The 14,114-nt window shown below is 39.3% G+C and overlaps 2 protein-coding genes across 3 annotated transcripts in view; one reads left to right on the top strand and one right to left on the bottom strand.

The window, feature by feature from the left end:
- Positions 1-1,663: 1,663 nt before the first annotated feature.
- On the bottom strand, positions 1,664-7,100 carry CCDC59 (coiled-coil domain containing 59). The gene is made up of 4 exons (XM_082280660.1): positions 6,914-7,100; positions 5,418-5,640; positions 4,547-4,646; positions 1,664-1,899 (listed from the first exon to the last, which is right to left on the bottom strand). Exons 1-4 carry the CDS (start codon positions 7,041-7,043, stop codon positions 1,738-1,740), a joined length of 615 nt encoding a protein of 204 aa, XP_082136786.1. The 5' UTR covers positions 7,044-7,100; the 3' UTR covers positions 1,664-1,737.
- Positions 7,101-7,117: 17 nt separating this feature from the next.
- METTL25 (methyltransferase like 25) overlaps positions 7,118-14,114 on the top strand; it is a gene marked incomplete at its 5' end in the record, with an annotated part of 47,487 nt that continues 40,490 nt past the window's right edge. Inside the window, 2 exons of one of the 2 annotated variants that reach the window (XM_082280658.1) lie at positions 7,118-7,364; positions 11,329-11,493. In XM_082280658.1, coding sequence (XP_082136784.1) covers positions 7,118-7,364; positions 11,329-11,493 — 412 coding nt within the window. Of the gene's footprint in view, positions 7,365-8,145; positions 8,484-11,328; positions 11,494-14,114 lie in introns of those variants that run through there. The other variant, XM_082280659.1, reaches the window with a different exon arrangement.

Genomic DNA, 14,114 nt, shown 5'->3' with positions numbered 1-14,114 from the left:
AAAGGAAAAAGCTAGAGAGCAAAAGAACAAAAACAAGTAAAAAATGAAAAAAAAAAACCCTACCTTATAATAAATAATTACTGTTGAACTAAAAAAATAAAAAACAAATCCAGGGAGAAAGAGAGGGTAACTGTAACAAAATTAAGGTTTCTCTGTAAAGTGGCTGCAGAGACAGTACCCTGCGGGGCTGTTGTGTTCAGCTGTGTGTGGTGATTCAGGACAGTTCCACCATTCTGCACTGTGTCTAAATTTTAACTGATCTGCACCATGAATCCCAGACTTTAATTAAGTGTTGTTAAATGACCCTTGCAAAGGCTTCTTCAAGACAAAAGATGGACTGATCTCAACTACTTCTGGAAGTCTAGGTGTTTGAACTAGTTGCCATAAACTCCCTATGGAATACATCTCAAGTGATACCTGTGATTTATACTCAGATGACATTACTTGCCTCTAGACAGTACCCTCACTCACTACAGAATATGTTAAAAACATTAGTTAGAATGTTATTCTTAAAACAGGACAAAAAAGCTACATTCAGTTGGTCAAAAAATGCTCTGGGATTTCCCTATCACATTTACTTACCACTTACTCAGAATACCTTTCACTACATGACAATAGCCCTTTGCTCAGTTGGGGTCACCTGTCCTGGTTGTGTCTCCTCCCAACCTCTCAGGCATCCCCAATCTTCGTGCCACTGTGGCAGCATGAGAAAAGATCTTGGATCTGTGCAAGACCTGTTCAGCAAAAACCTTCTATTACCAACCCTGTGTTCAGCACAAATCCAAAACACAGCCCCATACCAGCCACTGGGAAGACAATTAACTCTACCCCAGCCAAAACCAGCACACACATTTTTTAGTGAGCTAGTGTGGATTGAACAAGTTTCTAAAACATTATTAGCTTAGTTTAAAATTTTTTTCCCTCTTTAATCCACAAAGTGGGATCCTCAAATAATAGTTTCTCAACAGGCAAATGTTGTGTTTCATCAAGGGGGTTGATGGCAAGATATTGAAAAAATAGAAACAAATGTGGGGATAACCTCACTTTTGGGGAAAATACATAAATCCAGACTTGAAAGTATTGACCCAAATTGCTATTGATTAAAAGCAACACAGAAGAAAACAAATTTCATGACAAAGCTATACACAAAAGGTAGAGCAATTCACACCTGGTAGGTCCAGTTACAAAGCAGCTTCATGAATGCAGCAACAATTATTTTACCAAGATCTTTACATTCAAATCAATCTGGACCTTCAGCAAGTTTTATTCTTTGTGAAGAATGATAAATAATAGTCATCCAAGTATAGTCTATGTGCTTTGTTTTCACGTGCCAAACCTATCCAAGAGTAGACAAAACATGTTCCTAGAACTGGCAGTTCATGAGCTATCAAATATGTCACATGGATCATTTTAGTCCTCCCAAGTAAGTGTAACTTTAGTAGTCCCAATTGCAGGAAGTATTAGATTCATGTTCAGATGGTGCTATGGCCTATTATTTTGAATTCAGGATGTTATACAGCTAATAGAATTTAAGTTTAGAAATACAGACCATTTATTTTCAAGGTACCAGATCCCTTTCATTCTATTCGCAAATAGAATACATATTTTCAGGATGAATATATAATTACTGGACTAATGAGATAAGGCAATAACAAAAGTAATATAGAAGCAAAAAGACATTATTTATTAACAGTAATTTAATAAAATGTCCACAGCTAACTCAAATACATGCAGGGGTTATGCATTTTGCTGTATTTTCTGAAGAAGAAATTCTACTTGTAAATTTAGATTTGGCTGTCCTTTCTTTGTCTTCTTACTCAGTATTTTATAAGCTTCCATTTTCTTTTGCTTGTACAAACGTTGAGCTTCTTCTCTTTGTTGTTTTCTTTTTTCTGCTTCCTGAAATTAAATAAATATGTAAAATTATGAAACAATTACCAACCTACTATGACTGTGAAGCTATCTATAAGCAATACAGTTTATTTTTGTATAGGTACTGGCAATTAGGTGTTGTACTGCCACTAGAAACACCATTTCTCTAAAGCTGAATCAGGATGCTCTTCCAGCACATACTGCAATAAAAACACATTATACAGCCTCAAGAGTATACAGCTTCAAGGGAAGAGCCAAGTCTTCTTCAGTAGAACATCCTACAATAAGGTTTGTTGCTGCAATGTATACTATTTCCTTTCTGCGAAATGTGCTCCTTGACTTTTCTCCTTAAATGACCAACTCACAAAAAAATCCCCACTTTCTCCTCTTGAGTTCAAGAAAGAAAAAGGTGATCCAGCAGCTCCCATGTAAGTACTTTGCCAATCCAGATACTGGCAAGTGCTAGGATACTGGACACCTCTGCATGGTACAGGCAGATAGGATATGGGACATATCTGGACCATGAGTTGGGCAGGTTTGTGATACTAGGACAGCATTATCTAGGGGAAATTAATCCAGATCAAACTATTAGTGACCTGTCCTCTTTGAAGCAACACAGACCACTGTCTTTACCTTTAAAACAGAGGGAAAAACCACAGACCCTAACCAAATCAACCTGTAAAACCTTCCATGAAGCCCACGTGGAACCAAACCACTAATGGAGTGTTAACTATATATGGGACACTCCATCCATATACAGATAACCAACACAATATTATGTTCAGATTTTATCCAGCATCTCACACCCTTCTCTAGTGTTGTAATTTTACTCAATAATTTGTGCAAACATCCACAACAATCAAGATAACCAGCTTACTTTACTTATATCATGTCCTACCAAAATATGCAATGCAATCACAAATCAGACTGAAAGACTGTTTCAGTTCATTTGGATAATTTCTTTTCATAAAGTTTATTCTTCGAAATGCAGTGCCATGCTGACCACACAGGCAAGCATTTCTGCAGAATGCCTCAACAGATTATAATTTATCGATCATATTTTTGTTTTCCACAGAATAGATAGCTTCAGTGATATACAAAAATTAGTAAGAATCTGACATATAAAATTAACCAGACATAACTCAAGAAAAGATTTCTAAACAGAAATCTAAGATGCCACAGGGAAAAAAAACCCCAAACAATCAAGCAAACAAGCATTTGCAAAAATATGAACAGATAACCTCTCTCCATTCAGAATCCTTGACTTTTTTTACCATAATGACGAATGTAATTTACTCCCCCTTTTTTAAAAAACCAGAGTAGCCTCAGCTCTAACTTACCTGTAATTCACTTCCTATCTAATCATTTTTCTGCTGTTCAGCATACTCTAGGTAAACAACATCCAGTTAAGCTACCAACCAAATGCTTACTTCAAAGCAAGAACATTCACCTTACTTAGACAGGTGTTACCCACATTCATATTTTTTCTGATTTTTAGTAAATCCTGTTTTTTCAGGCCAAAAAAGGCCTTTGAGGAGGCCAAAATTGTGTCTTTAGGCTTATTTCTCTTCCCAAGGTAAGTAACAGCAAATCTAGTGTTTGCTAACACACGAACACAAAGTACATACTTCATTTTTTCATCATGCTCCACTTAAGTACTCCACTTAAATGACTACTGCTATTGGGGCACTTAGCTACTGTTTTGCCTAATTATCTTTAACAAAACTAAAAATGCAAACACCTCTGCTGAGGCAACTCTTATGTGCTGCTCAAAGCAAACTCCCTGCAGTCTTGCTGGGGTTTTGCTTGCTCCCATTTTCTCTAAATAAGCTGGTCATAACATTAATTTCGTTTTTACAACATCTGTAGCTAATATGCAGAAAAGCAGCCATCAGCTGAATAACCATGTAACTCACCCAGAATCACAGACCAGCTTGCACAAAACTAAATACAGCTGAACTGAAGAAATGGTGTGTTTTATCCAGCCATGTATTTATGTAATATTTTTACAGTAGCTACCAAAATTTAGTATGTTAGCAGGAGGTTACAGAAGTTCTGCAATATTACATGTTGTGCCATTTTACAGAGCAACAAAGAACTTAAATAAGGATCTCTCAAATTAATGATTCAAGTGAGCTATTAGACAATAACGATATTAAAATATGTCCTGTAAAAATAATTCCAATTAAAATCAAATGCAGGGAATTGCTAAAGATTTTGGCTGTGGATACTATTACATTTAATTGTTTCACTGTTGGTCAAAATACATAACAAGGTAAAATGAAGGCTGCATTATGATAATGCCATAAGAAATAGGATGGGTATTTCACTTTTCATCACATGATGGTATTGTTATTCATTCCCTTTCTACAATATTTAAGACGTCTAATATAATCCACTGGGGTATGCAGATCAAGCTCTAAGCCTTCCTTCATGTACCAACTGATTTAATAAAATCCTGCTAATGGCAACTGCAAGACAAAAATAGTAAGAACAAGGAGAATGATCCTTTGAACGCCTGCGTGCCTGACTACTACTGTCAAGTTGAAAAAGACTGAAAGAGTACCAATACCTCCTACGGTCTTCTCTGGGTTCAGATGCAAGACTGAGAGGTAGGAAAGGTATTAATCTAGATTTTGTTTAAAATCAAGAGAGAACTCTGTTTAAGATTTACCTCTTTCTTCCTAGCACGCTCAGCCTTTATTTTCTCATACTCTTCTTTTGCCTTCTGGTTGGATGTTTTATTTTTAAACTTCTCTTGAGTCACAACTGGCCTGGAAGAAAAAGTACATGATCTTGAGACACTGATTATCATCAAGCAGACATAACCATAGACACCACAGCCACTGCAAAATCACAGCATAGTCTTCCAGTGCTTTTTGCATATTCAGGGAATATTACAAGTACAGATTTCAGAAGACTCACTCTTCTACACTGAATGAATTGTTTGCACCACTCTTACATGATACCCAACACCATTCCAGGTCATGCATGAGCAGTCAGCATGAAAACACAACAAACTAAACTCCTTCAATGCCAAATGTACCAAAGACCAGACTGCACACAACTTTTAGTAATACATACACCTTATCTGCTGTACCTTCACGTGGATAAGGTTTCCTGAAGCTTAAAGACTGCCTAAAAGTTTTTCCCATCATGCGAGCTCCTCAGAGCTAGAAAACCTGAATGTACTAGTTTAGAGCTGCATTCTCACTTACTAGTTCCAACACATGGAAGCAACTGCAGAGTGACAAGAACATTCATTTAGAAATACCACTCTCTTATGGAGGGAAAAAAAAATTTTTGCTTCATTCTCATCTCCATCTGGTGGCAATACTGTGCAATGACGCCTCATTGTCTCAAGTACAAAAACAGTTACACTGCCATTTATTTTTCCAACAACCAGGAAAAAATATTTAAGACACATTGGCATTTTTAGTAAAGCAAATCACCACACTAAAGTCCATATGAACTGTTAAGATCTAAAATATTTCTTTAGTGGTGGAAATAATTACTTTTTTTAAAGACATATTTTGAAAACTTACTCTGCTGCTTTATTAAGCTTTTCTTCTGACGGCACTGAATCACCTGGAGTCCTGCGCCGCTTCTTAAGCTTTTCTTCCTCTGCAAGGTAAAGATGTTTCAAGTGCTCTGGATATGTATCAGTAAATTGATTATCCTGTAGTGAATGCACTTGTCTTCTCTTTTTCAATAATTTCCTGTACTGTCGTTCAATCTTTTGTTTCCTCCGAAATGCAAATCCACGTCCTGAAAGCGTAAGAAAAAGGGAGTTAAATACACCTGCACTAAAATAGTACCAAACCATTCAATTGTCAGGACCCTTTCAATCTGTTTTCTTTCCAAACTGAAAAAAGCCACTACGTGTGGCAATTTTAATAAGGACTGATCATAAGTTCAAGGAAAATCCACTATTATTAGTCTGTTTCCTACTGCAGCATGGCAGCTTGTACAGATTTACTGAAAATTACTGCCTAAACCCCTGAGAAAGCATTGCAAACATTGCTACTTAACACCCACTTAACAGCACACACCTTTGCCAATGTTTTTTGAATCCAGTGAAAAGATGTATCAACATTTCATTTCACTCCTACTTTTGACAACCTCGTAAGCAACATCAAAATAGATTTTAAAATAAGCTCCTAAAGGTACTCTCAAGAAGACATCAGTAATAACACTGGCAGCAGAAGCTTGCAGCTTCTGTGACACAGGGAAAAAAAGTCACTAAATCGCCGTATCACTCTACATTAACAATCCATTACATCTTTTCATTTAAACAGTATTTTATTACTACTACTTCCTTTCTACACGTGTCCGGGAAGAGCTTTTCTATAGCTGCACCATAGAATCATTTCTGCTTAAAGCAGAACACAGATATTGGCTGTTTCAGTCTCGACCACTACAGAAAACATAAGAACGCTGAAGCTAAACACGCTTGTTTTCCTAATATCTTATTTTTCATTGCATTAGTCTTAAGATCTACTTATCTACTCAAGATAATATTCACTAACAAAACTGTTTCTAAAGAGAAATCAAGTTAGCTCCAACTTTTTCTTTTATTCTTTCTCCAAAGCTGCAACTTCAGCAAAGTGCTGTTGAAGGAAATGCTCTTTTTCCTATGCATTTTTACATCTGCATAACTACCCACCAATAATGTGAAACTTTTTTTCAAACATGCTTCCTTTTTAAGCGCACAGCTTTCTGTAAAGAAAACTAAAAGCGAGTCCTAAACACTAGGACCATCGCTACCCGGCCCAGGGGCTGCAGTGCCGAGCGCCGGGAGCTCCGGCTCAAACATTCCGCCCCCAGCCAGCCCTGCAGCCCCCGGCCCCGAGCTCACGGCCACGAACACCCTTCGGGCCTCGGGCGAGGCGGGGCTGCGGGCTCCCCCAGCCCAAACCCTTCGCTAAGACTGGCAGGGCTGGCCCCAGCCGGGACGCCCGGGTCGGGCCAGCTCCAAGCTGGGCCAAGGAGTCGGGCCTCCTTCGGCGCCACCTCAGGCCCGCCGGCGGCCCTCACTCACCCTCCTGGACGCTGCCGACAACGCTGCGCAGCAGGACGGGCCTCCACCGCCGCCTTCGGCCGGGCCCGAGGGCCGCCGCGCCCGCCTTGCCCGCCGCCGATGCGGGCCCGTCGCGCCGCGCCGCCACCATCGCGCTGCCGGCGCCGCGCACAGAGACGACGTCAGCGAGCTGCGCCACGGCGCCGACGGGCCGCGCGCGGGGCCATGTCGCGGCCGCCCCGCGCGCTCCCGCCCCAGCTGCCCCCGGCGGCGGCGGCGCGGGCGCTGCGGCGCGCGGCGCGGTTCGTGGGGCGCGCGCTGCCGCTGTGCCGCGCGCACACGGTGGAGTTCTTCACGCGCGGGCTGTGGGAGCGGCTCGTGGCGGCGCGCCCCGACGCCGTGCTCGAGGCGCTGCGCGCGGCCGGGCCGCTGGCGCGCCCCCTGGCGGCGGGCGCCGCAGCGGCGCCGTGCGGTGAGTGGGGCCGGGGAGCGCGGGGAGCTGCGGAACGTGTTTGGACCGTCGCGGTTCACAGGGAGCGGAGCCGGGCTGGGAATTGCACTGCCGGGTCTCGCGGTAGTGGCGGTTGTGACGGTGGTCTCATGTCGCTAATTTCATCCTGTTCATTTGGAAACGAAATGAAACTCCGAACTGTCAGATTCCTTCACTCTGACTGATTTCTCAGGAATAGAAGTAGAATGAAAGAGCCCCCAAACCGAACAAAACATACAAAAGCCCTCCACGGGTGGAATGATTAACAGTTAAAAGTCCTCCGAGTGTTGAAACTGGAGATGCGGAGGACAGCTGGAAAGGCTGAAACGCCGCTTCCCTGTGTATCTGTAAGAGTCAGTGTGCCTGGCAAAGAAAGACAGCTGTTTTATTTCTGACAAGATCTATTTAAGAAGCACTTCATATTTTTAGTAATTTTCACGTAACTGAAGAGGAAGGCAGCTAGGAAACTGTTCCTGAATGTACTGCAGTCCAAATGTGAGGGAAACATACCGATAATGCTCCTTCAGGCAGGGTACAGAAATGAAGATAAAGCATCTGAGAGCTCTGGTATTTGGGACGACTGAGGTCCAGCAAAGAGATCATTTTCAAACCCAAGGTGAAATCTCGGACAAAGCACTCAGCTGAGAAAAGGCTACATCGTGCCAAAGCGTATGGAGTGTAGATAGATGTCACTTTGCGTTAGCTCTGAAATCCTGTATTAAATGGCACGTGAGGCAGGAAAGTGTGTGGAGTCTAAAAGAAGGCTCCACAGAGCTTCCTCCCAGAGCTCTTCTGTGCTTCTTGGCATAGAAGACAAGCTAAGATAATGATTTGGACTCAGAAAGAGATTGAAGGACTGTGAATTGCTACATCACTAGCAACATTTCTCCGTTGGATCTAAAGACCTCTCAAAATATTAACTGTAAGACTCATTTTTAAAGGGTTGAGTTATTTGGGAAAAATCCCACCGAGTTTATTTGCGCATGGAAAAGACACTGGATTATGAATTAACTTCAAGAGCCAGATGGAAACAAGATAGTGGTCTGGTCAGCAAGCAAAATTATTAGGAAGCAGCAATGACTGGCTTAATGTTCTTGACAGGTAATGTCAGCGTCAGAACTGATTCAGAGCAACAGGGCATAAAATTGAATGTAAATAAAGGCTGGAACAAAACTAATTGTTAGATGAAATCATCATAAAGAAAACTGAAGGAAAATTACTCTGATCTGTCCTGTTTCTATGGGAAGGCCCTTGGAATGATTCAAACACCAAAGTGGTGGCCTGTAGAGTAGAATGAGAATCAGGAGGGCACAGTATTGTTTTGTAGATTTTAAAACAGGAAAATAATTTAATAATCTGCATTCAAAATGCATGTTACATAATCTGATGCAGAAATTACCGGAACAAAAAGACAATTTATGTCTAAAATTAGGCACGTCTTTTGAAGAGTATGAAGCTTTTTAGCTGTGGCTAAAATACAACATTTCTTCTTTGGTTTCTGCAGGGATTGTTTCTGCTAATTAAAAGAAAAAAGGGAAGAACTGCCCGTTTTTTTTCTGACTTTAAAATTATGCTGTTTAACAGACTGCACTGTAGTATAGTGGGTATGTGCTTACTGGTTTGTTGGTTCATGCCTTACTCATTTGACTGCGTGGTATCTGTCCATCCAGTCACGTGATGAAAATACTTTGGAGTAAAATATGAGTTTTTCAGTGAAGATACCTGAAAACATCTTATATTTGCAAGTTAATGCACTGCTAGCCTCTATTAAAGTTAGGAGAGAGAGAGAAATGTGGTATCAAAGCTTATTTGAGTGCATTAGTGCAACTCAGTAACATTAGGGATCAGAAACAAGCCATTAGAGATCTTGAAACCCAACAAAAACAGAGATTGCTCTTCCTTGTTCAAAATAATTTCATTATAATGATCATGTGAAGGATGGAATCCTTGTTTTCACTTTTACCCTGAGGAAAAATGTAAGATCCCTTTTTAGATTTAGAAACTGGTTTATATACATCAAAAAGCTGACACTTGCCATATTGCATTCTGTTTATCACACCATTGCTGTAAATTGGACACAGGCACAGACAAATCTGTGTTTAAGTATTTTCATATTTTACTGTAAATTACTGTTTGTGCTGTGATTCCAACTTTGGGGCATATGTTTCTTTCCTCTGAAGATTTGTTTACAGATGTATCGACTGACTGTTTAAAAGCCATGCTAGATTTCCTCTTGTGAGCATCCAGAGTAGAAATGTGTCAAGAAAACTAACATTTTTAATACTCATAAATAATGCATAGTTCGCCAACTGCCAGTCCATTGCTTGAAGTTAGGCTTCAGATGCCTTAATGCAGTTGGTTCCTTTCTTTTAGATGGCAAGCTAGGACAACAATTTAAATTTGGTGATTTTTTTTTTGGTGTAATTACAGGTGATACACTAGCAATCTTGCATGAGAGCCTGCTAGTTCTATCATGTTCTTCCACCAAATAAGGAAGTTCTGGGATGTTATAGCACATGGGTATTGCTGCATTTGATTTCAGTTGAGATTTCTAAGAACAGTAGATATATTTTATGTCAGCTGCTGAAGAAGTGAAAGTGCATCTATTTTCTATCTTTCTGAAGTAAATCTTACAGAAGAGACGTTGGAAAGCAAAGTTGCCATTTTTCCCTAAAAGCTGCAGTCTTTATTTCTCGTCTCTAATATCCTGTTAAAATCTTATCCTTCAGGAAGACTGCACTAAAATTTGCTGGATGTTCAGACAAGGAAGTTGTTTATAGAGAAAGGCAGCTTTCTTTCTTGATTTTGTAGCACAGAGAAATAGAGTAAGAAGTGCTGTGCAGACAACAAAACCATGTTAATTCTGGTCACAGCTTAGACAGTATTTTTGCTTTCTTAGATACAAAATTTGTTTGCTGTGCTCATGCCTTTGTAGTGTCATACCACGAAAATTAACATGTTGACATGGTTGGGACTGTCTTCAGTGGATCGTAGTATATGCATGACCTGCAATTGTGGTCATGCAAGAAAATTAAGAGCATTAGAGCTGAGGTCAATCAAAACAGCTGTATCCATTGTCATGCCAGATTCGGGAGAGCTACTGCGCTAGGTATGTACTTGCTCAAAATCTACCTATGACATAAAAGACAAACCAGGAGACTTCTTCCAAATCTTTGTAACAGTTTGTTTGCTGGACTGGTTACCTTTTATATATTTAAAATAATTGCAAATTTATAAAAATTATTAGCAAAACTATGTAGAATTCACATTTTAGCTAAAATAGAGAGGAATTAGACAATACAAAGCAATCTCATAATTAATAAATTATTCATATTAATACATTTCACTTAGAAATAAATGTACATTTTTGAAACTCAGTACTAAGTAATACCAAAATAAAGTATTTCATCATGAATCTAACAAAATATGCATTGGAATCTAACTTTGGCCCACACCTGATTGGAAATAAAAATTAATTTAATTCTCCCAGTGTTCACCAGTTACAAAGCAGCTTGGAAAGTACATGAATTGAGTGATTGTGAATCAAAACATTTCATATGCTGAACAGCTGCATTCCTTAAAAAAAAATCTGGTAGTGCATATTGGCACATAAGGCTGACTAGGACATGTATAATGGGCAAGTTTTGTAAACAAAAGAGAAGTGATAATGTTGACTGAATTAACTTGTCAATTATACTAAAGTAGGTCTGCTGAAACAACAGATTTTTCCACATTTACTCTGGTTCAGCTAAGAGCAAAATTTGACCTTGGTTCTGAAGGGGGAATACAGCTGAAGAGAAATAATGAGTTTTCCCATTTAGGGAAGCAGATAAATGGCCAGTTGTGTCTGATACTAAGTATTTATTGCCTGTAGTTCTCTGTCAGCACTATTAGAGAGCTGTTAAGCGCTGTTTACAAAAATCCTTTCCTTTTCTTTAATGTGCAGATGATGACATCTTTTCCAGTGCATTTTGTGAAAACTCTGAGAAGCTTATCAATGTACATTTGTTTGCCCTGGCTGCTAAGTATCATTCTTTGTCCAGCCTTGGAGTGTGTACCCCATTAGAAGATGTGCTTGAAGCACTGAAAGGAAACAGTGAAGGAGCAACAGGTATATTTACATTTGTATTTAAATGTTTACTTATTCACTATAGGACTATAAGAGAGTTTTGGTTTTGGAGGGTAGTTTGGTATTTAAGGGTTTTTTCCTACATGATCCTCACTTCCATTTTCATTGGTTCCTAGATAGTTTCTTCATTGTCTTTGCTTAGAAAATGGATTCTCTTGCTAAAATTTGAGCATTCGGTATCTATAGACCCATCATGGATTTCAGTTTTCAAGGGGATGGGACAGAGATGCGGGCACATCACTATTTGAGATACCTTGTTAATTCTCTTTGTTTGTCTTGTCCCTGAGTGGCAAGAATCATAATTGCTATTCATGCTTTTCTGAGAAGTATCACCCTAAAATATGGAAAATGTTTGATGTCTTAGAAAAAAAAGATTTTATTAATTCTGTATGTTTGGGACTAATACCAATTATATGTGATAAAACTAATTTCATTTTCTGTAGTTAAAAGAATTGATTTAAAACGCTCTTAAACTGGCATCAAGTTGGACACTGGGAGCCTTGCCGCAATTGTATTTTTAAATCAGGTGATAAACTGGCATTTATCCTTACTTGGACTGCTGTCATTTTTACTGCAAATGTACTATTCATGGAGTCCTCAACCTTTCCAGATTTCTCTCATTGAGATTTCTTATTAGTTTTTAAGGACAGACTGAGCAGTTCTCTGCCTTTGCCTCCTAGTGCCTTTTATCTCTAGGTGCATTAAAACTCCTGACATTTCTTATCCTAAGTAGTGGCACCATTATATAAATGTTGTGCATCTCTCCCATTTTCTACAGTGATCTCTTTCCAGTTCTGCCATTTTTAATGGTTGGCTCCCCAAGTTTTTTTAGACATATGAATGTCATTGCTGAGATATTCTTAATGATTTGTTGTGCATTCCTCTTACTTTCTGGCTTCTTTCCTTATGCTCTTAGTTCATCAGAAGCTTTTTTTTTTCTTACCTGACAACTGTATGCTGCATTTCTTTCCCACTAGCTTTATAGCTGTTTTTATTTTTACTATATCACGTTCCCCATGTTTCTCTTAATTTTCTGTAATTCTCTAGTTTTACGTTCTTGTACATGAGTCCATACCTGGATTAACTTTCTTAGACAAAACTTTGAGGATTCTGTCATCTTCTTGTCCTGCATAATGGAGCATCAGGAATAAGGCAATTGCTGAATATTTTGTTCTCTGTGTGGTAGAAGTGATGCTCGGTTGTGTAACTGGGGCCTGGGTTTGTATTTTTGCAGTACTTCTGAGTTGTACTTCTTGGGAAAAATAAAATATGTTCCAAATGTGTACAGTAGAATTATAACTCAAAACCTTTGTGCTGAATTGGCAGTAAATATCAGTTAAATTAATTTAATTGTAGTTCCTGGTAATCTTTTGGCAGAAGTGAAATACCGACTTATGGAGTCATAACGTGCAAGTTGCCAAATGAAATTGTGATCTTTTAACTTTGAGCTATTTTAGATATTTGGGACTTATTTATGTATTTCAGAAGATGTTTGTTTCCTGATATGCTAAAGCTTGCAAGTCAAGAGAAGTGAAAGTCTGAGAAAACTGGCAACTTTATGATGGTGTTGCATATATTCTGAAAAATACACATCAGGATAATTCCATTTATGCTTCAGATGTTTTTAATAAGTTTTCTTGTTCTAAGACAAACAGACTTTTGAGCCTATTGCCACAGTTTGCATACTTACGTAGTTCTCTAGCTTCTTTGCAGTCTTAATGTAGATACATTGCTATCCTGCCTGGGAATAATTGGGAAGCATGAACATTTTAAGCACGTTGTGGACACAACTACTCAGAATGGAGTTCTGAGTCTGAAGGGTGTTCCACTTTGCTTCCTAACCACCCAGAAGTGAGGGTTGGATTAAGAGTACTCTACCTTTGCGGTGTGTTTATGGCCAAGGTAATAATCATGTCATGTGGTGACTATTAATGAATCCATCTTTAAATTCCAGGTGCTAGAACACCACTCTGCCTTAGAGGAGTTTTTTTTGAGCATATGGTTTTTCCATTTCCTTACTCTGGATCATGGAGTTAAATCACAGTAGTAAACTTCTGTATAGATGGGGTTGTATGGTGTGGACTATAAATGTATAGTTTTTTTAGCTGGTGTACCTGAATTTCCACAGGTAGCTGGGGTATAAATCCCCTGCACCCTGCAATAGGAGATCTTAAAAACATATGTGTTAGCCCTATATGAAAATGTACTAGTTTGGAAACAAACCAGTGGGAGGCACCAAGTCAGAATGACAATTTAATGGGGAAATTAAAGAAAAGATAAAAAACTAAAAGAAAACACTGGTTCAAACTGACAGAGTCAAGATACAACCTGACACCCTGTTAGGCAGGGTGGTGGTAGCAGTCTGCTAGAATGGTGGCTGCAGTCCTCTGAAGCAGTGATCCGGTAGAAAAAAAGGATCTGCTCTTCCTCAGAAGGTCCAGTGGTGACTGTGTAGCTCCTGGGAATCCAGTGGAAAGGTTGTCTCTGGTGTATGGCATCTCAGATTATATCCAGGATGGAATTCTTGGTTCCTCCCTCTGGGTGGAGCATCTCACAATGGGGTAATGAGTCATGAGGCCAAGTGTTGATTAGGCTCATTAACA

The sequence above is a fragment of the Coloeus monedula genome (assembly GCF_965178545.1).
Source record: "Coloeus monedula genome assembly, chromosome: 4".
Lineage (NCBI taxonomy): Eukaryota > Metazoa > Chordata > Aves > Passeriformes > Corvidae > Coloeus > Coloeus monedula.
This window is presented reverse-complemented; position numbering and strand designations above follow the sequence as displayed.

Excerpts from the sequence above, each read along its gene's own strand:
- CCDC59 (XM_082280660.1), bottom strand. The coding sequence starts at position 7,043 with ATGGTGGCGGCGCGGCGCGACGGGCCCGCATCGGCGGCGGGCAAGGCG. Across the intron at positions 4,647-5,417 it reads AAGCTTAATAAAGCAGCAGA|GCCAGTTGTGACTCAAGAGA; the intron begins GTAAGTTTTCAA and ends TTTTTCTTCCAG. Across the intron at positions 1,900-4,546 it reads AGCGTGCTAGGAAGAAAGAG|GAAGCAGAAAAAAGAAAACA; the intron begins GTAAATCTTAAA and ends ATTTAATTTCAG.